General features: G+C 42.5%; 1 protein-coding gene across 3 annotated transcripts in view; it reads left to right on the top strand.

Annotated features, from left to right (window-relative positions):
• The window catches only part of CRYBG3 (crystallin beta-gamma domain containing 3), an 89,926-nt gene extending 62,524 nt beyond the window's left edge, over nucleotides 1–27,402 (top strand). For all 3 annotated transcript variants that reach the window (XM_061454314.1, XM_061454313.1, XM_061454315.1), the window contains 10 exons: nucleotides 2,427–2,569; nucleotides 3,826–3,952; nucleotides 4,941–4,973; nucleotides 9,054–9,163; nucleotides 9,684–9,810; nucleotides 17,392–17,531; nucleotides 20,639–20,762; nucleotides 23,617–23,775; nucleotides 24,358–24,517; nucleotides 25,504–27,402. In XM_061454314.1, coding sequence (XP_061310298.1) covers nucleotides 2,427–2,569; nucleotides 3,826–3,952; nucleotides 4,941–4,973; nucleotides 9,054–9,163; nucleotides 9,684–9,810; nucleotides 17,392–17,531; nucleotides 20,639–20,762; nucleotides 23,617–23,775; nucleotides 24,358–24,517; nucleotides 25,504–25,592 — 1,212 coding nt within the window. In that variant the 3' untranslated portion in view covers nucleotides 25,593–27,402. The remainder of the gene's footprint in view (nucleotides 1–2,426; nucleotides 2,570–3,825; nucleotides 3,953–4,940; nucleotides 4,974–9,053; nucleotides 9,164–9,683; nucleotides 9,811–17,391; nucleotides 17,532–20,638; nucleotides 20,763–23,616; nucleotides 23,776–24,357; nucleotides 24,518–25,503) is intronic.
• The last annotated feature ends 562 nt before the right edge of the window (nucleotides 27,403–27,964 follow it).

The following is a 27,964-nucleotide window of genomic DNA, read 5'->3' as shown; positions in this document are numbered from 1 at the left end:
CATAATCAATTCCAACTGTAAACCTGACACTGCTAAGTCCACCACTAAACCATGTCCCTAAGCACCACATCTACATATCTTTTAAATACTTTCAGTGGTGGTGACTCCATCACTTCCCTTGGCCAGCCTGTTCCAATGCTTGACAACCCTTTCAGTGAAGAAATTTTTCCTAATATCCAGTCTAAACCTCCCCTGGCACAACCTGAGGCCATTTCTTCCTGTCCTATTGCTTGTTACTTGGGAGAAGATAAACCCTTTGCTACAACCTCCTGTCAGGCAGTTGCAGAGAGCGATAAGGTCCCCCCTGAGCCTCCTCTTCTCCAGACTAAGCAACTCCAGTTCCCTCAGTTGCATCTCTTTTAAGACTTGTGTTCTGGACCCTTCCACTGACTTTGTTGCTCTTCTTTGGATGCACTCCAGCACTTCAATGTCTTTACAATCTCTAATGTGGTGATTTGAGGAGTGTTTTGAAAGCAGAGATGGAAAGTACTTGCAGAATTGTTTTCTCCAAAGTACTTCCAACTCTGCTATCTGTATCTATATTGGACATGCTGGAGTCAAATGCAGGGCTTGTTCCTGATGGCAGACAGCAGTTTGTGCTGTTTTGGGGGCAGTTGCATTTGCTTCTTTTCTGCGCTGTCACATGAGAGAATCTGTGAGAGGCTGGGGGTTGCCTGTGGCTGTCGTTATCAGGGAAAGAGTGACAAATTTGAGTTTCTTTCAATGGAGCAGAGCAGAATGCCTTTGGAGCTTTCCCACTGATGTTTCCAAGTGTAAAATGAATTGCCTTGCTCTGAAAGTCTATTTTTAAGTTTTTCTCCTATTGCTTATTGTAAGAGAAAATTTAGGGAGAATAAATGATGGCTGAATTTGAAACGTATTAAATGTAATTACAATTGTGGGTTTATTTCAGTATTTTAAATTTAGTCAAAGAAATTGTGTGTAGATTTGATCTAAATGGCTTTTCAGGAACTCTTTATAAAGTCCCTCGCTTTATGGCTTAAGAGTAGCTGGTTTTCTTTCTTCCCTACTCCTCCTCTCCTCCTTTTTGTATCTAAAAAGTAGCCTGAAGCTGCAGTGGTTCATGATGGTTCTTCCTGAGCTGTCACTTGAATTTCTAGTGTATACATGAAGTAGTTGCATCTTTTGAAGTAAATGAAAGGAGGAGATGGTCAGTGTAGCAGGAAGACCAGGTTTACCAAGGAATTTGTTCTGTCACTCTTTACTGTCTTGTAAACAATGCAGAGAAGTTGAGCCACATCAAGTGTTCATTCTAAAATAGGTTTTCATTATTAATTGTGATTGAATGCTGTACAAAGGCAAAGTATCCTCTAAAGAGCTTGTTTGATGAACTGACCAAATGAATCTGGCTGCATGCTTGGCAGAGTCTTCATTTCTAAGTGTTTTTTGATCGTTGTACACACACACAGTACACACACAGTTGTAAGTCTTTGCTTTCTCAGTGTAGCCTTCAGTTTACTGCTCTCTGGTTGATGTCTTGTGCTACAGCAGCAAGTATTTAGTATAATGATTCCCATGGTAGTGTCCTCATACATCTGTGAATCTGTGTCAGTTCCTTTATTTGCTTAATCCTTTTCTCTTGCTTGCAAGACCTATTTATTTTCAACTTCCTACAACATTGCTGAGTATTTGATTTGGGTTCGTGCTTTTTGATCGAAGTTAAAGGAATAAAGTGAATGAATTGCTGTGTTCTGTTCTCCCAAGCAGTGACTGAACTTTGTGCCTAAAATTGCTAAGTAGTTGGAAAGCTGGACATTTGAAACCCAAACTCAAATAAGCCGGAGCTGTGCAAGTAACCTGATTAAGTAGCTATGCAAGCTGAAAGTATAAAGCAGTGTCACATGAGTATATAAAAGAGAACGTGACAGTGTCATGTGGGATTTATTTTATAGCTGTAGTGATTAATCATACAGTGGATGTATCCAGAAACTACAAACCTCTTGTGCTGGAAAGGTGATCTTTCCCAGTCTTTCCTCTTCATGTTTGTTGCCTTATTGCTGGAAGGGATGAGGAAGGAGAGCTTAAAGTAAAAGACTGTAGTCATAGTGATGCTTAGAGTGGTCATTTGTGAAGCTGTTGAAGATCAATGATAAATCCCCAACCCTGAGTCTTCTCTTTCTCACACAGGCATCATTGCACTCTCAGTCATCCTTGTAGAGGAAAGGGTGGTGCTCATGAGCAGTAGGTTCTTCTTTCAGTGGAAACCACTGAAGGCCATATCAGGCTTCCAGCTAGGCACTTCAATGACAAAATATCCCCTAAAGATCCCCCCAAGGGACCTAAGTCCCCTCGCTGCTTTATAGAATGCTGTCTTTCAGGCAGCAACTCTTTTCCAAAATTTTTTGTGTTGTGAAGTGTCACTGAGCTATGACAGCCTGTCTTTTAACTGCTCTTCTGCCTCTTAGGATTTCATAGAGTCATCAGTGGCACTTTTTCAGTCCGATGATGAAGATGGGAAAGCATTAGATATCGTCAATGAAGAAATCCCTGATTTGGAGAAGGCTGGATTTGGTTCAGAGACGAGATCGATTCTTGTGAGAAGTGGAGTGTAAGTCTGCTCAAATACATGGATTGAGCTATTAAGTATTTTTGTGCACAGTTGTGTTTGGGTTCAGAAATATGTTTCACATGCAGGTGGTAAACATCTAGGGGAGAGCAATGTTTCTTTCCGTTTCCTTGGTGAATGGAAGAAAAAAATAATCTTAGGTTTTGTCTGAGTCTCATGCCTACACCTTCATTTGGATCCAGGCATTCTTGTTACTACAGAAAAGTTGTGATGTCCCTTCAGTGGTCTCACAGACTGTAGTTTCATGATAGAGGAGCTTTGGTAGTAATACAGAAAAGGGATTTTAGGTATGTTAAGAACTGGGATACCTTTTGGGATATATACTTAAAGGATGAGTTATGCCTTATCTGTAGTAAAGTCAAGCTGCTGGCACTAAAAATAAAATACTTTTTAGAGAACTATTTAAACTTAAAGCAGGGGATTGAGCTAACACGTGTGGTAGAGTACCTGATTCAAGATGATACAGCCTACAGGGTGGACTTGGCTAACTTGTTGTATGCCTATGTGAAGTCCAGGAGGAAAATAAACACCACAATTGCAATAAATAAGGGAGATAAATTATACCACCTGCAGTGTCTGTTGACAGAGATAGGCAGTACTAACTGGTGGGGCAAGGGCAAAACTTAGAAGAGCTAGAAGCCTAAAAATTAGAATGGGGAACTGGAATGCTTGGAATGAAATAACAGCTCTGATAGAGCAGATTCTGCAGAAATTCACAGGAAGGATAAGCAAACTAGCTACAAACTCTTTAGGAAGGATGGAGTAGGCTATTATAGGCAAGGAAGTGGTACAGAATGGTATCAAGCGCTAAAACATAAAATACATTATGGGAAAAGAGCACTGTAGAATCATGGGTGGAAATTCCAGACTTTAATAGTAATGTTAAAAGTGCAGTATTAAGATTGTCATACCTACCCTGATGATGGTGATTATAGGGATAAGCAACCGTTAAGTGGCACTATAAAATATTCAAACTCTAGGACAAGTAGCAATAGTGGGTGTCATGGTTTAAGCCCAGCCAGTAACTATGTTTGTCAAAGTAGTGTTTCCAAAGTAAAAGTAGAAAATAAGTGTGTGATAGTTACATGCTTCTCTTTGAGTCTTGTATTGCATTGTCTGTCAGATGGGCTTGCCAAGGAAACTCCAAAGAAAATTGTTCCATTTAACTTGTTAGTAGTTTCATCAAACTACATAGAAAAATGTGATGTTTTCAGTTTAATTTTTGTCTCATTCTCCAGGTGGGTTGCATATCAGCAGAAATACTTCTGTGGAGAACAATATGTGTTGGAGAAAGGAAAATACAAATGTTTCTTTGACTGGGGAGCATCTAGTAAAATCATCATGTCGATTCGACCTGTTAAGTTGGTGAGTTACTGGAACTTGTTAAGGGGGAAACTTAAAAGAAGCAAGACCTTTGGAGCTCAGAGTGTACAGTAATGTTATAATGTGGCCTGGGCTGTTTAATCAGTTTGTCTGTTTACTTGGAAACAGTTTATATGTAAATGACATAAAGTGTCTGTTCAGGATGGAGACTGAAATGGACACTCTGGATCTTTCTATCTGTTGATAAGAATTATCAGGGAAACGTCGTAAGAAGAACTTCCCTTTGTCAGACTTCAGTCATGGAAAGAACAGCATGGCCTGAAAGACTTCATTTGCCTTAAAACATAGTAATTTATAATGCCTTTATATCCACTATCAATGGATATAAAAATACTTGAAAACTTACCTGACCCACATGTTGTTGTATAGTAGAAGTCTGACTTCTTCTTTTCAATATTTATGCTAGAATCTTTGCAATGCATATAGGAAATAAAGACAGGAGATCTTTTTAATCATTATTAAATCTAAGGTAGTACAACTTGCCCAAATAGAGTAGTGCCAAAACTTCAAAACCCTGATGCAGAACAAAGGCAGTTCTCAATAATAAGTATGTAGTAAGTGATACAACTACACTGAAAATAGGAAAGGAACATTTAACCTTATTTTGAAGAGCATATGTTGAAAAAGTTGTCAGTCTTCTGTTGTTTTTTATTCTGTCTTTTTTTTGAGAAATAGACTCAAAAATAAATGCAGAGATATTTACATGGACTCTAATCCACCTCATGTGAACTGATCAATGCTGATGCAACTTCTTTGTGTGAATGTCACTGAACAGTCAGGCAGGTAGTCATGAGCTTACAGGCAGCTGATGGCCAAGGCCAGGGAAGAGAATTGTGCTGAGAGCCTGGGAAGTGTTTTTCTCTGTACTTGAATTGGTAATTAACAAATTTCAGGAACTTGACTTGGCTTCTAGGAAATGAATTGCAATTAATTTAATTTATTTATATGTGTGTGTATATATTTGTTGCAGGAACCTCTTGGAATGAATGAGCCTCCACATTTGGTATGTTGACGCTATAAAATAGTCTCTAGTACTAAACTATAGTTAATAATTAAATACAGGTAATCTTGAATGTCTTGCTTCATTACTTCAAATGGTATCTTAGTATTACCATTTCCATACAGCAGACCACTGATGGAGGAAATGGGTAGATGTATAACAGTTAAGTTCTTTAGTATTATGTCCTCAAAAATACAAGCAGTTCAGTAGGTTTTGAGTGACTTTGGATGGGTCTCTAGCTTTTTATTCTTTCCTTCCTTTTCCTGGTAACTCACTATCATACGCATTTATCCTTCTCTGTGGCATATTTTCTTTACCTTATTTTGCACTGTATCTGCTTGTTAGTCTTGTTCATGTATGAAGTGAAGTAGAAAGTATAAACTGCAGAAAATAGAACTGCACTCTTCATACCTGCATATGCATCAACAGGGGAAGTTGTGGGTTTTAGTTTCATTTGCTGGTCACTCTGCTTCTCATAGTCTCTCAAGTATGTATAGCTACTCCTTAAGGAATAAGCACCACTTACTCCATGCTTCCTTTCTCCTCACAGTAGCATGTAACCTTAATTGAACCCATCCTGGTTATAATCAATCTGTGATAAATCTCTTTTAGGATAGGTTCTGACAATTTCCCTGCAAGTTGTGTGTACTTTGGTGACAACTTACAAAAAGAAAGCAGTCTCTATAATTCACTTTTAGTCTCAAGAACAAGTTAGTTGGAGGTTTTACACTTCTGGTCCTTACCTTACAAGGTTAGATTCCAGTAATGTACCTTTGTTATGCCTTTCTAAAACAAAAACCTGCTCTAAGTGTTTGTGCTCATCACCAAGTGTGGTCTGTGTCTCCTGCAACATTCTGTCACAACGGAGCTCTCCTCCATTCCTGCTTTAGTTGTTTGGTTTCTCTTTTTCTGTCCTGGAGTGTGCTGCTAGCCTGAGTGATGATCTGTGCTTATATTACTCTATGACATGCTTTTGATTAAGCAAATTTGAACAACTTCTTTTCAAGAAACAGGACATTTCAGGCAAAAGAGACTTTAGAGCTCAGTGATATCTCACAGAAAACTTAAGTGTTTTGCCATCTGAACGCAGTTTTTGCTCTTTCTTGCTTGGATAGGTATAATAGCTGTAAGTGCATGGGAAATGCATGCATTGTGTTACTTAGCAGGTGGACCACACCCTGCCTTTTTCTTCAAGTGTTCTAGTTCTACAATTTTATGATTAACCCAGGACTGCAGGAAATGTTTCCTGTCTGAAGGCATAATTGGGGTATTATTTTAGTCTTAAACACTTACTTCCTGCCTGACCTATTCATATGGCAGTTTGTGGCCAAATCCAAAGACTTGCAAGTACATTCCCAGTAAGGCCTTGGTAAATGATACCACATAAAGTAAGCGACTCAGAGGAGGCTGGTGGGATCCAAACAGTTGGAGATATTTTTCTCTCCCATCTTCAAGGATTCTATTTTTGGGGGGATCTTCCAAAAACTGTTCTTTGAGTGCTTTAGTCCAGTTTTGCAGACCTTTAAGATAAATTCAAACCTTTGAAGCTTCAGTAAACTGTGCTTTACAATCTTTATTTCCAGTAATGCGTAAGACACAAAAAGCCAACCCTGTGTATATGCACAATCACCTTTAAATACTGACGTGTACTAGATAGTGTTTTGTCTTTTGTGTCTGCTAACAGCAGTCTTAACACCATGTGGAAAGAATACTGTTCTGATTTATCACAATCCTGGTTTTCCCAGGCTTCTCCCAAAGCTAGAGAAGGAGGAACAGCATTGGTATTGCTACAGTTCTTTTAGGAGGGGAGTTATTTTGAATAAGTTTTAATGGGAAAACATTTAATAGCATAGGATGAGTAAAGGGCAGTCTTTTGGCTAAATATGAAGAGTTCTCCATTCAGAGTAAAATAAAAGTCTCTTAGGTTGGAAATTCAAATCAGGGTGTGTATGATCTGGCAAATCCTTAAGCATCCGAATGCTTGACGTTTGTATAAGCCACGTAGTAGTTATTTTGAAGGATATATGTTTTCCCACCTTTAATAAACGTAGTTCTGAGCTAAGGGAACTGTTGTCGCTGTCTACAAGATCATGTCTTTTTGCACTTCACTTTTCAGAAGCTGAAAAGCAACTAAATTCTCTTAAATGTCTTGGTAACTCCCCTGACCTTTTCCTCCTGCCACATAAACAAAGTACGTACAATGTAAGAATGCCTGAAATCACCAATTCTACAAAGCCATTCATTTTATTTGCTAAAAGTAAAACTTGGTTTTGCCCAGTAAGAACAAAGCCTCTTTCAATAGCAGCTGACTTATACAGATAATTCAGGAAGCAGGGGTAATTGCTGTGATAAGTTGCATTTGTATTTAACATGCTGTCCATTGACTTTTTAGGAAGCAAAACCTCATATGGTAATGTAAAATCCTGACAAAGTGGAGATAGCTGCAGTTTGAGACTAATTCCCTGGACGTGTTTAGGAAATGTGTAAACATGGTGCTTAGGGACATGGTTTAGGTGTGGACTCAGCATTGTTAGGTTTACAGTTGGAATACATCTCAAGTGTCTTTCTCCAATGTAAATGTTTTTACAATGCAGTGTTTTCACTGAGGAATCAGAGCTTCACCCCAGCTTTTGTGAAAGTAAGACCATCATTCACAATTATACATATTCTGTATAAAAATGAGTTACAGATCTTTTTAAAAGCCTTGCATAGCACATGGCCTATGAAGACAGACGGTATGCGTGTGTGCATATATATACACACACACCTTTATAGAGTTTTGAGGTAAGTGGGCAGACAACACTATAATTAGAGCTTAAATAGCTGCTTTCTGACCTGGCAGTGCAGTTACATTTACAGAAAACCCAGACTTTATTCATTATATTGTAGCTGATTTGTGCTCTCTGAATTGCAGTTACAGCAAGCGAGGCCAGGCTAAGCCTTTCTTGTTCTTTCTAACAGGAAACACGTTTATTTCTTTTAAAAACTCAGACTGAGCTTTTCCATAAAACCATTTGCCGATATTTGTGTTTGGCCTTCTTTCTCTGTACTGGTGAAGGCGTTTGATTTCTTTGGCAGGAAGCTAGGCCAATTTGGGGCATGAAGGGGGAAGTAGCTCTTGCAACAGCCATCGTGTTTTTCCATCCATTACAGACTATGAGCTGTTCTTTTGATGCAGTTAAAGTTTTAATTCTTTTTCCAGCCTTTCTTTCGGGCTTTAAAGTGAAATTCACTTCAGTTACACAGTGGCAGCCCAAGGGTACAGAGTTCTAGGCAACTTTGCAATAGATCATAAGTTATATCATTCTATTTTTTTCTCCCTTTTTCCCTTTATTCTTTTACTGCAACGCTTTCAATCTTGTTGCTGTTTCAGGCTGCATTGATCACATCTTACCAGCGGGGTATGGTTCAGTGTGGCTTGAAGTTCTTCACTGCAACGTGTAAAAGCAGCTTAGCTTAACTTTTGAAGTCCATAGTGCATCTAGAAGGCTGTGCCCAGTTCCTGCAGAAATTCTCCTGCTAGTCTTAAATGAGAAGCTATCTGTGATCACTGCAATCACAGAAGATTTCAAGGCACTTTGTCAACAGTAGCCCTTTATCTTTTGACCAACACTTCCCCATCCTGTTCTGAACACTAGATTGTTGAGCTGTAACAATAGTTAACTGCACTGCAGTTCAGGGGTACTTTGGATGGAACACAACATCATTCAGTCCTAGACTTCTTTTTCTCTGGGCCCTCGCCTGCTGAACTTATGCTTGATACCGGCTGCCTTAGTATCACTGGGAAGCATCCTGTACTGGACCCAGAGATCATAAAACATTATCTTTCTCAAAATAAAGCAGCTGTAGAAACATAGAAGATGCCTCTAATGAGAATTCATTCTATTTATTGTATCTTTGTGAATTGAATGGGTACTTCTCATTGTCCCTGCTCATTGCAGGGGGGTTGGACTTAGATGATCCCTTCCAATCCAAACTAGTCTATGATTGATTCTTTAAGAGCACAGCTATCTCTGTTTACATTAATGATAATGCATTTGTTTTCCTTCTAGTCATTGGTTTTGTTTTGTTTTGTTCTTGTAGCTCAAAGCTTTCAATAATACACATTTCCAAGGAGCATGTATAGATTTCACAGCAGAAGTTTCTGATTTTACATCATTCATACCATGTTCTTTTAAGGTTCTTCGGGGATGGTAAGTCTTGTTTTACATGCCACCATTTTAAGTAATAGGAAAACTGGATTTTTTTAAACCATTACTATGTTTCAGACAGCTGTAAGTGCATAACACATGCGCATCGTATTCCATCATGTATTAGACCCTTTGTCTTGCAGTACATCTCGGTAACTGTTGTCCTCTCATTGCTTTGGGGAGTGCGCGTTTTCCTTTCCCTGTGGGAAGTTTGCACAGTTACTGTAATTCTTGTTTTTACTCCAGTTAGAATTTATTCCAGATTTTGAAAACTTGGTGCAGAAGAAGTGTCTGCATTCCACTTGCGTCGTTTGACTCTGGAACTGAGATTTCTGTACCACATGATCTGATTTTTTCCTCTTGTGGTTGCTTTGTCTTATAGCCTTTCAAGTCACGTTACTTTTAAGCTTAACAAGAACAAACATTTTTTTTATTCCTTATTTCCTTAGCAAACATTAAATCTTGAAAGAAACTTCATAAGCGGCTGGGGCAGCTAATCTCTTCTGTTACATTATTCTTGCAGTTGGCTCCTGTATTACCAAGGGGAAACCACTGACAATCACTGTGTGCTGGAAGAAGGCCTCTACATTGACCTCAGTTCCTGTGGCTGCCCAACTGCTACAATCAAATCCCTCAAGCCTATTCAATATGTAAGGACTTTATAGCAAAAAAAAAAGTAACCTTTTGGAACTCTTTTCCTAGTCAGATGTCTGAAGCAAGTGCTTGTGCTAAACAAACTCTCACTCAGGGAATAGAGTGAAGTTTGGTTTCTTGGCTTACTTTTTTGGGGGCTGGGAAGAAGCCAGGCTGCATGTATGCATGTACGTGGTCACTTGTAGGGACATACTTCTGGGTGTTCTAGGCTCAGAGTTGCTCTCTTTTGTCCAAGTTGCATTGGTTGGCATTTTCCTGACTGCTCTTGTGGTCAGTTGACTCTGGCTGGATGCCAGGTGCCCACCAAAGCCGTTCTATCACTACCCCTTCTCAGCTGGACAGGAGAGAGAAAAATACAGCTCATGGGCTGAGATAGGGACAGGGAGAGATCACTCACTGGTTACCATCATGGGCAAACCAGACTTGACTTGATGAGAAATTCATTTATTACGAATCGGATCAGAGCAGAGTAATGAGAAATAAAATGGAATCTTAAAAACACCTTCCTCCCACCCCTCCCTTCTTCCCAGGCTTAACTTTGCTCCCGGTTTTCTCTACCTTCTCTTAACATCATTGACACAATGGGACGGGGAATAGAGCTTGTAGTCAATTCATCACAACAACAAAACCAAACACTAAAAGCCATGGGCTTTGAGAGCTGGTCTCTCTAGGTTACATAGATACGGTGACTTCAGTCGAGCTATAGCTTCCCACCTGCTGAGAGCCTGGTTTTCAGATTAAAGATCTCCTTTTCACGTTAGGCTGTTGGACTCTGTTAAATCAGAGGGAAGTTTTGACATGAAGTGGTGTGTCTCACTCTAATCCCCCAGCCTGTCACCTCACAGGGAAGTTACTATGCATTTTGGCATAGTAAGAAGCTACTGGCAGCCCTTGATTTCCCAAAGGCCAAGCCCTGGGAGAAGTGTGTTTGGCAGGCCAGGTGTGGGAAGCTTACACACATCTTCCTGTACTTTGTAAATGCCTTGCACCTCATAGTTCAGTTCTCTTCAAATAGCCCTTGTATTTTACAAAACCAAGGTACTCAACAGCATAAAATGCTATTGAATCACACCTGTCTCACAAATAGTAATGCCCTCATCAGCTCCTAACACATTGTGTGTGCTGATAGCCCGGGATAGCACTCAGAGGCCTTGTGTAGTACAGACGTGATGTTAAGCACGCAGCCCTAAGTTTCGTCAGTGGTCAGAAACAGCCATAGTTAATTCTGTGCATTGTCCACAGTGCACTGTTCTTGGAACAGAGCCCTTCTTATTACAAGATATTTTTGTTAGCTCATTCAAGAGAACAGCAGACGTATTCCCAAGTGGAATTGTTGTACAGCTTTATTGAATTCAGTGGTGACATCGGGTTCATTATTGAGTTTTAAATACCAGCCCAAGCTCAGACCCAAGGTGTGTATCTCAATAGCTTATGTGTGAGAGGAAGAATGTTTAACCCTGACACCAAGCCCTGAATGTGCATTGTCTCCTGCTTTCCTTTAAGTGAGTTGTATTTACTGTGACTGTTGGAAGGACTCTAACGCTGGGGGGGAGCCATGTATTGCTTCAGTGTGTGAGGTTTCTGCTTCCCAGATGCTGGCTACAAGTAGAGGCCCGTGTGTGGCACTGGCAGAGGGGAAACAAAATATGGTTTTAGCAGTACAAAGGACTCATAAGGCTTGCTCATTACCAGCCTTTGAAGACAGTCCAAGTCTGTTGATTGGTGTAGGTGTGGTCCAGCTGTATCTTTAAGAAGTAGATTGTTTCAGCCAGCCCTTTGGGATGGGAGAACAAATCTGTTGGAGGAAATAGGGACGGGGAATCTGGGTATTCCCTTCCTAATTTGCCAGATTGTAGCGATAACTAAGGATGTGTTATACTGATACTGCACAGCTGAGTGAAGTCCCAACTCTGGGCCTCTTCAGGGTATATGCAAGAATACAGATGATTTGTGTGGGACTGACTCCAGAGTAGCTGTGAAACGGAGCAGTCATCACAGGCCACTGACACGTGTGGGATGTGCAGCTTGGCCACGCCGAGTGCTGCATCTTACTCTGAATCAAGATGTCCTTTCTGTTCCAGGAACTAAAAGGAACATCCAGCTTTCTTTTTTTTTTGCTATTGCATGCAGCAGTACCTTCAGTGTAACTTTCTGAGTTTTCACTTCAAATCTGTTGCAGTTTTGAGGGGCTTTTGGGATGTTTTCAGCTGCCACAGGATTTCCGGGCTCTGCATTTTGGAATGAGAATTTGGTACATACTTGCACACCCATGCCATGGAGTACTACTTCTTTTGGCAGAGTTTGGCAGGTTTGTAAGGAGAGTGGGAAAGGTGTTCCCTTATTCCTAGGAACCTCTTTCCTATCTTGGCTTATTCTCTGAGGTGTATAATACTTCAGCTAAATCTCTAGTAGGCCTTACCTGTATTTTTGCCCCTCCTGGTCCAGTTCGCTCAGAAATGGACTATTTTCTCCTTCTGGGAGTGTTCAGGAAAAGCTGTAGGTTAATCAGAGGATACAAAGAAGAAACAAAGCATATTTGTAACTTGATAATGCGAAAATCATGTCCTTTGTTTTTGGTGTTCTGGGAGGGAAAATAGTGTTGTAATATCCATGTATTAATCGAGATTGCATATTGAATAGCATTGTGTTACAAGGCACCTTCCCTTGTGAAAAGGGGAATGCTTCTGAGAAAACAGTCTTATTCATATACAATTTTGTGTGGAAAATATGCAAAAAAGTGTCTTACAGGAATGTCTGTCCTTACATGAACAGGTAGTGACACGCTTTGGAAGCCCACTTAACATTAGGTGGCTACACACGTATTTAGTAGTGGTAGGAGGAACACTGGAACAAACATAAGCTGCTTCTTACTGTTAATAACAATTCTGCAGGCAGGCAAAAGCAAAGCACAGGTTAAGGGTTGCTGCATTTTCTGCAGAGGTGCAGGTTTCCTTGCCTGCATCAGCAAGGACTTAACATCTGTGTGGCCATGGATTCGTGGAAGGGAAAGTGTGGGCCGCTTACCTGGTGGCAAGAGAACAGGTAAAGGCAGCTGTGCCACTCAGAGGGCCAGGGTTGCTTATGGGGGCTGTTGTCCAGTGTTTGTTGCTTGAAGAGGTTAATCTTTTGGGATAGAAACCCTTACAGGATGTTCTTTCAAAGGGGAGTTCAGCTCTAGTGCTGCCTTTTTTCAGTGATGTTGTTTTGCCAAACTCCCTGTAATGCTTGGTGTGACTTATGTGGACGAGAGCATCCAGGGCTGTTGCAGTGAGCAATTACTTTTCCTTCTATAATGTTGTCTAACTTTAGGCCTGAAGTTAAGTCTTACAGTTTCTAAAAACAAAAATGAGATCTGGGTTGTAGGTTGCACAACGCCTTTGGCTTTAAGTCCTTTTTGTTTGTTTTCTTTATCTTTTCTTTATCTTCTTTTGAGGCAGTCCTTATTTTTGCTGTGATAGTTTGTGTATTTCTGCACTGATTATCTTTTCTTAGTTAAATACAGGTGTTGACTAATCTCCCCAGCATTCCTGTGAGGCAAGTAATGAAATCAGATACAAAATTGAATCCGTGTTTCCCAGGGCCAGTCAATGAGTCATTCTGTGGAGCTGGGACTGGACTGTGGGTGTTCCTGTCATCCAGCGCCGTGTTCCTCTTCCTCAGCCGGGCATCCTTCCCACACTGAAGGGAGTAGCCAGGCGAGTGCAGCTTCAGTAAAGGCAGTTGTAAATGATGAGTTAGCCAAGACTAAAGGTTTTTCCAGGGATGGTGTAACACAGCTGTGGAGGCTCCTCCAATTAAGGCTCTGGCAAATGCTGTTTGCAGAGCAGCAGGGATGCGAAGTGTGACTAGCCGGACTGGGGAAGTAATAATACCCCTGTACTGGGCACTGGTGAGGCTGCATCTTGAACCCTGTGTTCAGTTCTGGGCCCCTCGCTGCAAGAGAGACATTGAGGTGCTGGAGTGGGTCTAGAAAAGGGCAACAAAGCTAGTGAAGGGTCTGGAGCACAAGTGTGATGGGGAACGGCTGAGGGACCTGGGGGGGGGGTCAGTCTGGAGAAGAGAAGGCTTAGTGGGGACCTTATAATTTTCTACAACTGCCTGACAGGAGGATGGAGCCAGGAGGGGGCTGGGCTCTGCTCTCAAGGGACAAGAGATAGGACAAGAAATGGCCTCAAGCTGTGCCAGGGGAGATTTAGACTGGTTATTGGGAAAAATTCTTCATCGAGGGTGCTCAGGCATTGGAACAGGCTGCCCAGGGCAGTGTGGAGTCACCATCCCTGGGAGTGTTCAAAACCCGTGTCTATGAGGCCCTCAGTGGCACGGTTCAGTGGTGGTCTTGGCTGTACTGGGGTAAGGGTTGGACTTAATGATCTTTAAAGATCTTTTCCAACCTAGTTGATTCTATGATAACCCTTGCAATGGTTGGGTTACAGTCATGCCATCGTGTGGCCCCATGGATTTCTTTCTTTGGCTTTATTAGTCTTTCCCTTCAAAGTCTGCAGAATCTAAGCTTGCAAAAAAAGGTATGAGGAGCAATATGTTTTGAGGTGAGTCCTTCTCAAAAGAGCTTGTTCAGTAATAATTTGCACAAACTTCATAATGAGAAATGACCCTGATGTTATCCATAGCTAAAACTTTACTTGTTTTTATTAGAAGCCTGTGTGCAAATTCACCCATGCACTTGGTTCTCAACTCTGGCACCTCTGGGTGAGCTGCTTTGTGTCTGTTTGCTATTGCTTTACCATGGGTCAAGCACTTAAGCCTTGTACTGCAAACAAAAGGCATTTGAAGGACGCTCCCCTTGCACTGATCTTTGTTTAACATCAAACACTTGAGGCTTGCATTGCATCTCTTTCTGAACTGGCAAAACATGAAATTCTGTTCTGACTTGTGAAACATCAGTGGTGCCTGGCTTCTCTGTTTAAAAAAGGGAGAAGTCATTGGGGGGGGGAGTTTGAGCTGAGTTGAGCTGTGCAAGAGATTTTTAATACATTGATTTCCTTGGCTTGCTTTTCAGCCTCTGAAATCACATGGTGGGGAGGAAAAGAATCAAGCTGTGCCACTTTCATTGCATGGCATGCTGCATGAGCCATAGACTACCACACCTGCTAAGTAAAGAGTATCACTGTGTTTAACAGTTTACAAGGCTGCTTATGTCTTGAAGCGCTATGTAAATACAGCCTTCCTTAATCACTGGCCTCTTGAATGTAGTAAATCTTTTCAAGCTTCTCCCTGGACACTGGCATTCAAAACCAGGGCAAGCAAAACCTATTGAAACTTAATTGGTGCTGGTTTAAGCAAGAGAGTTCCTCAATGCACAAAGATTAGGTAAAGTAGTTCTTCAGTGCCCTGTCGTTGTTGCAATTGGCAAGCTTTCCCCAAAGGATGGCATTTCTAGTGTTTTCCTTGAAATAACTACAAAAGGAAGCAAAGGTAATCCTGACCCAGACATGGGAATGACTTGCCAGTCGTGGGTAAATGTTGACGTCTTCAGCTCACCTTCCAAAACTGGGGACTGGGGTCCACCTAAAGCAGCTGTTGTATTCTCTGCCTAGTTGCACTGTTCCTCCTTGGCCTGTCAGGATAGGAGGAAGGGTGGGAGCAAGATCCTCTGTAGTAAATGTAACTGCATAGCCTCAGAACCTTGGGGTTTGCTGTTCGTGGTTTCCATGGAGCTATGAAAACAGAATCGGAGAAGAAAGCCAGGCCAAGCCTCTGCTGCCAGCTGTTGGTGTAAAACGGTATATATAAAGTGAGTAATCAGCTCGTTGCTCTATGTTTGGTTATGGAAATACAAGAACTTCAGCACTTGAGGCAGCAGCATGTTTTATTTGTTCTGTGCTTCACATCCATGCCAAGGTCAGTGGAGTCCTGAGGTCCCACTGGAAAGGTGGTCTGTGTCCTGGTGATGGGTTGTGTGTGTGTGTCATAGGTGCAATGTCTGCTGTGTACTAACAGGCTGGGAGCCTTAGCAACCAGATGGGGCTTGCTCAGATCTAGTAAGTTCAAACAGCCTCCAGCACAGAAGAGCTAAAGTCACTTTAACTGACTCCAGCAATTTGCTGTTCTGATTCTTGGTGTACAAATGGATGTGCTGGATCAGATGACTTGTTCATCTTCTGTGGCATCCCTTGTCTCTTAACATATTGAGTATTGCAACAGCAATATGAGTTTTAGGTTTTGGGAACAACTTGTAGCAATAAGGGTGTCAAATAGTGTTTCCCATGGTTGCTAATGCACTTGTGAAAATTGGACCTGTTCTGGACATGGCTTCTGGTCTCCACTCAAGTGAAAATCAATGCCAAGGGAGCAGGCATTTGCAGACTTGTTTGTGGATGATACTGTCTTCCTAAGCAAAGCAGCCTGCACTAGGTCTTGTAAGTGAGACCTTTAGACTCATTTCAGAGCAAACCTTTAGAGTCACCTCATCCAGCAGAAGGTAGGTGGGAAGAACTGACATACAAACACAAACACATTATGGGTTTCAGTCTCCTTCTGTATTGTGCCATTAGTTTTTTAGGAGCGCAGTGGGCTTTCTGGGTGGATGATCCCAGGCCCTGCTTTTAAATGTGTCAGCAAACTCCCTGTCCATGCAGTGTTGCATGGCTTGCATTGTCCCTGCACCGGTTGGCAGAGGAAAGCAGTTTCTCTGAGGCAGGATTTGAACAACCGCGTGCATACCAAGTGCACTGAGTGGGTGCCAGTAAATTGGTAAGTCCTGAGTCACCCCTGAGCTCTTCAGGGACACTGCACTACAACACATGTGCCTCTTCAAGCATGAAAGTGAAGTTCTCTTCATTATGCAGTGCGTGTGTCAGCTTTAATTCAGGATTTTGTTTCATTTGTCCCACCTGAGGCCATGGCTTCACTAAAGAAGAAACCCAGATCTTTTTTATTTGCTTTCATAGGCAGTCTCTCAACTGTGGAGAAGGACATTGAGTGAAAAACTTTTCAGTTCTGCATGAGCTTGAAGGGGTTAAGGATTACACTGCTTCTTCAAGGTTGTCAGGAGAAAAATGGGAATGTCTCTAAAAAGACATGGAGAACTTCTTAGTTCTGATGTTTTTAACCTTTTTCAATCTGTAGATCCCTAAGACTTTTCAGTGAACCACTGCTAATTGAAGTCCACAGACAATAGACTTGTGATTTGCCTTACTACTTCAGATGCAATCCACAGATCGCCCTGAAGACTACTGCTGTAACCTGTCCCACCAGTAAGAAAACGGAGTTAGGAGAAGGAACCAAGGCCCTCATAATACAAACCAGATCAAAAAGAGATTTTTCAGATGCAAACAGAGGCCTCTCTGCATCTTGGAAGTGACTCCCTGTGTCTGGCCTGTGTCAGTGGGGCACCTTGCTGACAAAGACAACCGTAAATCCGGTGTTTCAGCTCCGTGTGCTTTGTTAGTGGACGTGCATTTCCCTTTTCCTTATGTTACTGCTGAGGGAGCGCGATCCAACCCCGAAGCACGTGGAAGTTAAGCTGAAATGGGCACATGTGCACGCATCACACACTTAACAACTGAAGTTAGACTATTCCTAGTTAAACTTTGCTTTTCTTCTTTCTTCCCTCCCAGGTTTTTGCTGAGCCCTCCATCAGTCTGTTTGCTCTGGAGTGCTGCAAGGGCAGAGAGCTGCACTTCAGTGAACCAGTCAATTCTGTTTTGAATGAGGACCTTCATTTTTACACTCAGTCTGTGTGGGTGAGAAGTGGATTGTAAGTATGGAAGAAACATTTTCATCAGTTTTGCACTATGGCTGATAATAACTGAACATGCATTTTCTCCTGATTACTGCCTTTTTTTCATAGGGTGTGTTTTACATTCTAACTTCTATTTTGTGACAATGTAAAATCCTAAAATGTGGTTGAATGTTAGACCTACTTTTTGTATCAGGACTCAAAAACCAACAAAAACTGGACAGAGGGTATATTTCCCTCTGGAAGAATCATCCTTTTATCCCTGTATGGCCTTTTATCCCTATATGGTAAGGAACAATGGAGCCTGTTCTTCAAGTCAGGAACCAGAAGTAAGTTTTGATTGCTGACTTACAAAGACAGGTGGAGTAAACTCAGAGTGCCATTATTAACTGGCTGTAAAACACCAGCTATAAACTGCAGTGATTTAACTTGAAGCACTGCAGTGATTTAACTTGAAGCACTGCAGTGGTTCAGTGCAGCTGGCCATGCTCATCGGCTGCCTGAGAGCTTGTGAGAGAAGCTCAGGGTGGATGTGACAGCTGGAACAGTACTTTGCTCTGTTATTAGCCTAACCCCCTCCATGAGTGTCAAGACACACCCAGGACCTTCTGTGAAAACCATTTTATATCTGCAGAAGTGACCTTCTAACCTCTTCCACGTTTCTCCCTTTCACCTTTTGGAGAAGCTCCCAAGTACTCTGTCTGGGCCAGGTTTTCAGCCTCCACACCCTCAGCAGCAACAAATAACTTGCAGAATCTCATCCTGTCACTGGTGTTCTTCCTATGTGACACATTTCCTGTTTATTTAACCTTTTCCCCACCTTTCCTACATAGACAAGGCTGTAATTTTCTTGAGAGATCTTGTGGGATGACACTAAACCATGCAGAATTTGAACTACTTGGGCATATAATTAGTATAGACTGTTCATGGCTTAGGTGTATCTCTGCGATTCTTATGGTGAGTTTTTCAAATGCACCTAGTCTGTTACCACTTAGAAGTCAAAATCCTTCTAGGAATACCTGTGGTAACACTGCTGAGCTCTCCTCTGAGCCCTTGCTGGAAATACAGGGAGTTGAGGGATCATCTGCTGCTGCTGTTGTCTTGAGGTGCCCCAGGTGACAGTAGCAAGCAGCTGCTGTCTGAGGCTGAGGGCAGCATACACACATCACCCTTGGTCTGTGCTTCGTTGGAGAAGGAAGGGCTTTCTCCTGGAAGAATACCTGACTTATTTCTGGTGGGAGCATGTAAATGCTCATGCCTTTGTTGGAGGTCTGACAGCCTGAAGTGTGTCCTCTTGGGGAATGTCTCTTCATGAGCTTTCTCTGCTCTCTGCCCTCTCCCGTTGCCCATGAAGTTGGCTGTAAAGGAAGGGTGATGGCTTTGGTACCACACAGGAGAAAAGAACTGAGAGCTCAACAGTTCAGCCCTTTGTCCATCTTTCTCTTTGGTCCTGAGTATCCAAGCCAGGTTAGGTGCTTCCCTGGCCCTGGGAAAGGTCAGGGGCAGAACGGCTGGGCTTTTGAAGCTCTCTCTGTAGGCAACAGAGCTCCCCAGCCTGCCCCCGTCCCTCATTGCAGCTAGGTAGCCTCAAGGCTGAGGGTGACAGATGATTGTGGGAGGTCTGTGGGATGTCTCTATGGGGTTTGTTTGCCTTATCTGTGATGAAGTGTTCAGGAAGGTGGATTTAGAGGGGGTTTGACTCCTTGCTCCAGAGCCCACTGTCAGCTTTAGACAAATGACAAAGGTTTAAGTAAATATACTGGCATCTTGCTGTCAGGCCTAGGTTTGAGGATCCTTCTTGACCTCCTCAGTGAGGAACAGCCCAAGCCTGGACTGTGACTTTGCAAAGGGGGCTGGGGGCTGATGTACTCCAAGGTGTGGGCAAGATGGCACAGGGGAGGCTGCTGATCAACATCAGAGCCGAGATGAGCTTTGTGTGTGTCACTGAATGCCTAAAGCCCAACCTGGCTTCACGTGGTTATTACTGTAACAGTTTCTGTACTGTTTTCTACGTATGTCAGCTTTGAAACTGCATTTCAGATGAGGAGCTCCAAGATGCTCCAAGAACATGAATAGTGAATTCTCATTGACTTGACAATTGGCAAGAAAGAAAGTCAGGAATGCATTAGAAGGAGCACACAGTGGTGGTCAGGCTGCTCTGAATACTCGGTAGGCAGGAGGTATGGGGCTTAATTTGAAGAGACAGTGATACAGGCTCTTTATGAGGCAGTTCACAGTTGGCAGGTTCAGCCTCCCTGGAGTCCTGAGCAGGGCTGGCTGGCAGTTTCTCCACATTAGCAATGGGAAAAGGTAAATTACAGGTGCTGTGAGCGCTGTGGATGCTTAGAGTGCAGCCATCCCTCGTGTGCTTGGCAGCTGACCTGTAAAACAGGTAATGTGGGGAAAGCAGTGTTTTCCTTATGTTTGGATGAGTTAATGAGGCAGGCATTTAGGATTTACTGCCTGCACAACAGTGTCCTATTGATACAAACAAACCCAATCTGTGATCCAGAGGCTGCCTTTGTAAGCAGCTACACAGTACTAACTGAGCAGATGCCTGGATAACAAGAGAGCTGTATTTGCTTGTGCTTTAACTCTGTGTTAAAGGGTTCAGCTATGTCCATGGCTCAGATGTATTCACTACAGGAAAGTCTGTTGGAGCATTGTGTAGGTTTTGGAGTATTTTATGTGAGTTTTCAGACAACTGCTATAGAAATGGCTATAAAAAGCTTTATTTATAACAAAAGAAAACATCACACAAGACCCTCTCATAACTGAGACGCACCACCAGGCAAAGATGGAAGTAGTGCATTGTGGTATGTGGCTTTCTGGATTCCAAATGCATCCCAGTGAAACCTCCATTAGTTGTATCTAGGTTAATGCAGAGGTTGTTTTATTTGTGGGGAAAAATTGGGGGGAGTGGAGTTTGCAAGTTTCAGACAGACAGAAACCAGGTCTTAATTTAGACTGAAAATGGTTAAATCACTGAAATGGATGGCGTTTGGCAACAGAGGTTTGATAGGAGCACTGCTGCGGGGAGGTTTGCTGGCTTTCATGAACCCAAGCTGCAGTTCAGTTCTGCTGTGGCTAACGTGTAGTCTTCAATGTTCTGTTCCTGTGTCCAGGTGGATTGCATACGAGGGATGTAATTTCTTAGGAAAGCAGATTCTGCTGGAGCCCAGTGAGATTTCAAACTGGAATGAACACAGTGGCTGGAAAGTGATTGGCTCCCTCCGTCCTGTGAAGCAGGTACTGTAGGACTATACGAGAACAGTTCTGGTTTTGGGAGGGGGTTAGCGCACAAGTGTCAGTGCTACAACTAAGTATAATGGGGTGCATTGTACTCCGTAAATCAGGTCAAATGATGACAGCCCAAAGCACCTACTGGAAGATAAGTGAAGCAGAAAATTCCTCTAGTGGCAGTTAGAGATCTATATTAGGCTCCAAAAGGGAAATAATTCCTGGTTCCTTTGGAGCCAAGCTTTGTTTTTCCTGAATAGCTCATTAGCATGTTCTGTAGCTGCTCTATTTTTGTTTTTGCCATATAATGAGAACCAATTTTGCATTGGCTTGATTCATAATGAACATAAATGGAAGCAATTTTATTGTGCTGTAGCCTGGATTTCCTTACGCTTTCCCGCCAGGATTTCCCTCTCTGCCTCACCCCAGGCAGTGCCAGTTTCAGTCTCATTCAGAGATTTGGGTCTCAAAACCACCCAGTGCTCAGGAGCTTTGGGAAAGATGGGTGGAGAAGCAAGACTTGAGGTAAAAGCCCCTCACTGAAGGAAGAGCAGGTACAATTCTGCCCCTTGGCTTAGCCAAGATGTCTCGGGATGCATCCAGACCAGCCAAAGCAAGTGTTGGTGTGCGTCCCACACGCAGCTGTGGGAGGACAGCGTCCAGGTGGGTAGGAAAAGGACAGGGAAGCACGGCAGGGAATGTGAGCAGTCGCTCCACTGGGGAAGTTTGTTTCTGCTCTGTTTCTCACAGGCAACTTGTCTCCGCTTAGTGACAAATTCTGCTTTATTTTTAAACACAAGATTCAACTGGGAAACATTGCAGTGAAGAGAAATAGCAGTCATGAGCACTAGTTATGCGTTATTCATTACCTCCCGCCCTCCCTGCAAGGAGTTTTTAGTCCAAGAAGCTGATGGCTCCCTGGAATTCTTTGGAAGCGATAACTTAGAGAAGGATGTCATTTTGGCAAATACCAATGAAAAAAAAACGTACTGATCTTAAAACCAGAATCCTTTCTTCAGCCAGCAGTCTGAAGAGCTTTTGTATTTGATAGCATCCTTTTTTACACTGCAAGTTACCCAGCCTGCTTCAGCCACTTTGCTGGGTTTCTGTGATCATTGCTTTGACTTGGTTTTGGTTTGAGTTTGTGCAGTCAGCTACCAGTGCCTGGCGCTTCTGTGGGTGTGTGGTGTTTTGAGACTGGGGGGATACTGCAAACCTGCACTGCTTTATTCTCCCTTCCATCTCCATTTCATATTACAAAACTGGCCAAGTCAAGAGGTAGTGCAAGAAAAAGCAGAACATCTGAAACTCATCCAAAATGAGACAAGTTTTGCTCAGTGACTTTGTAATACGTTGCCTTCCTTATGCAGAATGTACTATAGTAATACACATCAGTTTATGGGTGCTTGGTGGAAGAGAGGCTTTATTGTCTGTACCTTAAGGTTTGTTTGAATATGGAAAAAAAGTAAGGGAAAAACTATGCTTAAGCTGGGGTTCCAGCAGAGCTGTCCTTTATAACTCGCTGTTCTTTGTGCCAAAATCAGTGAGTAACAGAGCAGAAGCTTGAACCCTACAAAATGTCATTATTTGAGTAAAACAAGTAGACAGGGATGCCAGCGCAGCACCGTTTTCTGTGCGTGTTCAAAAGCACTGGTGTAACCCTCTGCTGTATATTGCAGTTAGCAGGGGTGGAAGTTGTTGGATATGTGAATCAGTTTTGTGGCCTGAGAACAGAAAGCTTGTGGAGTACAGCCCATTTACTGGCCTTGGAATGAGTGAAATGTGCTGAACTAGATATTTACATGCTGCAGGAATTAGTTCTGTAGACATACCTTGTTTTAAAACAGCTTATCTGCTATTGCTGCTTACAGCTGTCTGTCTGCCTGCATGTGAAGAGCATTGACTGCTGCTTTACCATGCTCATTTGTTTCCAACAAGAAAAATACTTCCTGGAACTGGAAATTACAAACTTTAGAACTGGTGTAAGATTGAGGGGAACCAATCTCACATCAACATCCTTAATCCCTGTGTTACAACTATCTACCTACACACTTGTGAGGTGGGCTGATGCCAACCTCATGAAGTTTAACCAAGCCAAGTGCAAGGTGCTACAGCTGGGTTGAAGCAATCCCAGGCACAGCTACAGGTTGGGCAGAGAAGAGATTCAGAGCAGCCCTGCGGAGGACTTGGGGGTGTTGGTTGATGAGAAAATGAACATGAACCGGCTTCAGTGTGCGCTCACAGCCCAGAAAGCCAACCATATCCTGGGCTGCATCAAAAGGAGTGTGACCAGCAGGTCAAAGGAGGTGATCCTGCCCCTCTACTCTGCTCTCGAGACCTCACCTGGAGCATTGTGTGCAGTTCTGGTGTCCTCAACACAAAAAGGACATGGAACTGTTGGAACAAGTCCAGAGGAGGCCACGAGGATGATCAGGGGACTGGAGCACCTCCTGTATGAAGACAGGCTGAGAAAGTTGGGGCTGTTCAGCCTGGAGAAGAGAAGGCTGCGTGGAGACCTCATAGCAGCTTCCAGTATCTGAAGGGGGCCTATAGGGATGCTGGGGAGGGACTCTTAATTAGGGACTGTAGTGACAGGACAAGGGGTAACGGGTTAAAACCTAAACAGGGGAAGTTTAGATTGGATATAAGGAGGAAATTCTTTACTGTGAGGGTGGTGAGGCACTGGAATGGGTTGCCCAGGGAGGTTGTGAATGCTCCATCCCTGGCAGTGTTCAAGACCAGGTTGGATGAGGCCTTGGGTGCCATGGTTTAGTGTGAGGTGTCCCTGCCCATGGCAGGAGGGTTGGAACTTGATGATCTTAAGGTCCTTTCCAACCCTAACTATTCTATGATTCTATTTCAGCCAGCAGTGTACCTCAGAGTGAAGAACCGAGCCCAAGGCAAATACCTGACAGTGGCTGGGAGCCTGGCTGATGTAAGAGCAACATCAGTGTGTGCATCCCCATACAATGGCAAGAACACCCAGATCTGGCACTACTGTCGTGGACTCTTCAAATCCAAGGTGAGTCTCCAGATGCTGAAGTAGGCAGCTTGTATCACTGGTGGTACTTTTCACCTTCGCTTCTTGCTTTTGCCCTAGGCTAGCATTAACACCTAACAGGATAGCTTTTGGCCTCTCCCAGGTGTCTTAGACCAAAACTCTTATAACCTACATCCTCCTGCTATGTAGAGGCAGAAGTGATCTGTCTGCTTTGGCAAATTGGGCTGCTTTTCACATCTAAGGGCACTGGTGTTCCTGGAAGCAGAAACCTGGTTTTTGTCTGTTGCAAATTTATTACCTCTGAAGAGTTAAGAGAGTAGTATGTGTAGAAAGCAATGATTTTGTATTGATGCTGCTCTTTCTAGTCTGTTATTAATATAAAAAGCTGATGATTTAACGTAAGCAAGACCTGAGTTAACAAAGCCCACCCCCTTTGACCAAGCTGCTGGTCAGATGCTGAATGATCGGTTCCTAGCTTGCTTGCCAGGCTTGGTACCAGCTGCAAGAGGATCACTGCAGTGTGCTCAGTGCCTCAAACAGAAACAAGTCAGACACAAACACAAGGCTTTGGTCCTGGGTCTCATTTCTCTTCTCGTGTCTTAGGCTAACAACGCCTGCCTGGATGTCATTGGGGGCAGAGACGTACCCGGGGCCAAAGTGGCGCTCTGGGCGGAACACGGGAAGGACCGGCAAAGGTGGAGACTCAATGAGGATGGAACCATCAGTTCATACCTCAGCGAACAACTGGTGCTTGACATTAAAGGTATTCAAAGAACAAATATATAACTAAACTTCCAAGAGCATTTTGTGATTGTTGTTAATTGCTGTATTTCAGCTCTTTTTGCACTTAAGGTTAAATACTTAATCCTGTTGTTCCCGTTAGGTTTATGTCCAGTTGCATGACAATTGGACAAGAAACAACAGGGCAGGGGGGAACCTTACTCTTTAGATCCCAGAGGTTTATTTTGATCACATTGACTGTTCTGCTTGAGGGAGATCAGTAGCGTGCATGGGAAGAAATGCAGGTGACAGAAGACAAAATGGTGAAGGAAAAGCAACCACAGGAGTTTAACCACCATTACTAATTCATAAATAGCTCCTACAGTCATTAAATGCAATCAGGTGATAGTGGTGGCAGCTCTTCCAGTATCTGCGAGCTGTGCCGCCTCGGTTACAGCACAACACAGTGTTGAATGCTGGGGTTGCACGATCCTGCTTAATAGCTCTTCAGAACTTGTTTCTTTTAGTCAATTGCTGTGTCTGGTATAATGATAAAAAAATTCAGTGTCATTTCTATGCTACGTGTATTCAAAGGAAAGAAATCTTATTTTAAGGACCTCTAAGTCTGTGGTTGAAACGGGTGTGCTACACCAAATCATTACGCGTCTACTTGTGAATCTGTGTATTCCTTGTAGAGCAGTATGTGCCTTGAAAATCCATACAGCAGGAGTTCAGTATCTGCTGAAAGCAAAATGTCTGTAGGGGTGCTAATTTCTGTGCACCAAGGTACATTTGTGGTATGTTCTGCTTCCTGGCCAATGGAGCCTCTCAGGGCTGAAGCTGACAAGTGACTGTTTGAAGGAGACAAACATAACGGAGGCAGAGGGGCAGAAACAACTCCCTGTCTCATAGAATTTCTGGTTTCCATCTGATTTTCCTACTTAGTCACACTTCTTAAAGATCATACGTAGGCTTCTCTGAGCATTTCTTTTTACCATTTTGCCTTCATGATTTTGTTCTGTTTTTTAGGAGGAAATTATGATGACAAGAATCACATCATTATGAATCAGCTGACAGACAACAAACAGTCGCAAAAATGGGATATTGAAATATTGTGAAACCCACCACACAGATGGACCTTGTGTGTGTTACGAACACCTAGAGTGGAAAAACACCCAACCAACTACTGAAGTCACACACCACTGGAACATTAAGCAGCAACTCCTCTCTGCTTTCCTTCCTACCAAGCACCAGCTCCTAAAAACAACTGAATTTTGCACAAATACGGAAGATGGGAGGTTGGTATCATGTCTTTCTGCAGGGAAGCTGTGCTTTAGAGGCCACTCCTGTGAAGGTCACTGTTATTTTTCATCTGGAGTATAAGTAAATGAAAAGAGACTACATGCAAGTTTTGCAGGATGTGAACTGCAAGGGATAATATGGGAAAGTCTCTTTAGAAATGTTGTCTTTACCTTCCCCTCAAACTGACGGAAGCTCACTGAAGAATGAACGCAGCATGGAAGAGGTTGTGTTGGACTTCCATGTCCCAGTTGAAACTGTTTAGGTTTCAAGTGACCCTGAAGCTCAAACCATATCTCTTGCTAAATGCAGTTTACTTTGTTCATAAAGACAATGCTGGACTGGAATTACCAGCTCAGTAGAGAAAGCCTGACTTCCCCCTGCCCCGATGTTACTGGTAGGTCTTTGTTCTCATTTGTTTTAGCAGTACCAAATTTCCAGGTTCAGGAACTGGTTTTGCTGACCCATATGGCCTGTTTCCAACCAGTGAAATTGTGAGTTATCACTGAAGATCACCTTCAGCATGGAGCCGTATCTACACGTATCAGAAGAAACGGTCCTGGGTCAGGCTAGACTTCTACAAGGGCTAGCTGCATTTAGAGCAGTAATGATTTTAAAGCCTAGCCAAAATTTGTTTTGCTGTATATAGATTAATTTAATGTAATTTGGTCTTGAAACCACATCTTCCTTCAGAAGATAATTCCTAATGGGTATTTTCAAAGGTGCTAGCAGGCTATTTCCAAACTTGTCTAATGTAAAAAGAACAGCATAACTACGTGTTCACATTACTGTGGCTCATCAACACCTCGGGCATCTCAGCCCAGAGGATAAGGACGTGCTGGCCCTTCCCTCAATTTCAGCACTGTGCAGCCACCTTGTGAGCTATCACTTGAGACAGACAGCAACAAATACCTGACTGGAGTGCAGCTGTTGCAGGCTTGAAAAGCAAACAGGGGCAGAACTGTAGGCAGCTGTTGAAAACCTGATGTGAAGTCCCCCTGGATTACTGGTAATTTCATTTGGTTTCAGTATCACTAAATTAATCTATTTCATAAAAAAGGTATTTTTTTCCTTCTTTGTATATTCAGGTTATGTATTTCTGTAACTATTTAAAGAGTTCAGGTTAGCTACAGATGGATATTTTCGTTTCCAAAAGCTGTAACTTTTCCAGTTGTTCATGCAGACACATCCCCAAAACAAATACAACCACATAACCCTAAGTTTGCCACAGAAATAAAATAAATGGATGTCTATTTTTGTATGGAGTTCTATATAGTATTATTTAAAAATAAATCTACTTGCACTTACTATTTTACATTCTAAAATTATCCTAGCTGTTTAAGTAACAGATTTTCCACTGTCTGTATATATTCTACCAGCTACAGCACGTGTTTAGCCTTTTCTATGTAAGTAAGTCAGTGTGTCAAGTGTTCTGCATGGGACTTGCTCTCCCTCTGAAATTTTAAAAGCCTGTGTAAAAAGTTCTAGTCTTTTAGACCAAGGATGACTAAATCCTCTTTGTGTCAGTGTTAAAGAGCAAAGTAAAAGCAGGCTTTTGTACTGAAGAGATCTCGAATGTAAAATGCCAAGCATGTATATTTTAATTGTATAAAACTTTTTTAGGAGGAACATTTTGCATGTTGGTTTCTTTTTAAACAAACTAAATACAACTCTCGTTTTCAGCAGGTGGCAAAGCATGTTCCTGTCAAATACTTCCTTTCAAATGGACAGAAAAGGGATGAGGATACTGAATACGTGACTGTGACATTACACTGGGGGGTTGGAAATAGATGATCTTAAGGTCCTTTCTAACCCTTACTATTCTATGACATTAAATATTGAGGTTCAATATCTGCAGTACCTGCACTGCTCCCATCAAACTCCACTCAGTGAGCATTGAAGATACATATTCCAGTTACAGGTTTGGGTTACTTTCATGTTAAATGGAGGCAGACATTAAATAGCTTGATTATTCAAGTGGTTTCCTGTGGTTATAGGTTGATTACAAACTATACAACCATACAGTTTGATTACAAACTACAACCAGTGGTTACAGTAGTTTGATTATTCCAGTGGTTTCCTCTCATCTGAGGATGAGAGGAAAGGGGTTTTCTTCAGCAAAGTCCTCACCCCTTTGGGAAACAACGGCCACAGCTTTTCCTGAGCAGCTTTTGTTCTCTGGGGGCAAACA

The sequence above is a fragment of the Pezoporus flaviventris genome, unplaced genomic scaffold (genome assembly GCF_033815535.1).
Source record: "Pezoporus flaviventris isolate CSIRO_AGI_PZ_B2104156 unplaced genomic scaffold, CSIRO_AGI_Pfla_v1 ptg000015l, whole genome shotgun sequence".
Lineage (NCBI taxonomy): Eukaryota > Metazoa > Chordata > Aves > Psittaciformes > Psittacidae > Pezoporus > Pezoporus flaviventris.
Note: the sequence above shows the minus strand (reverse complement) of the source record. Positions and strands in the feature narration are given on the sequence as shown.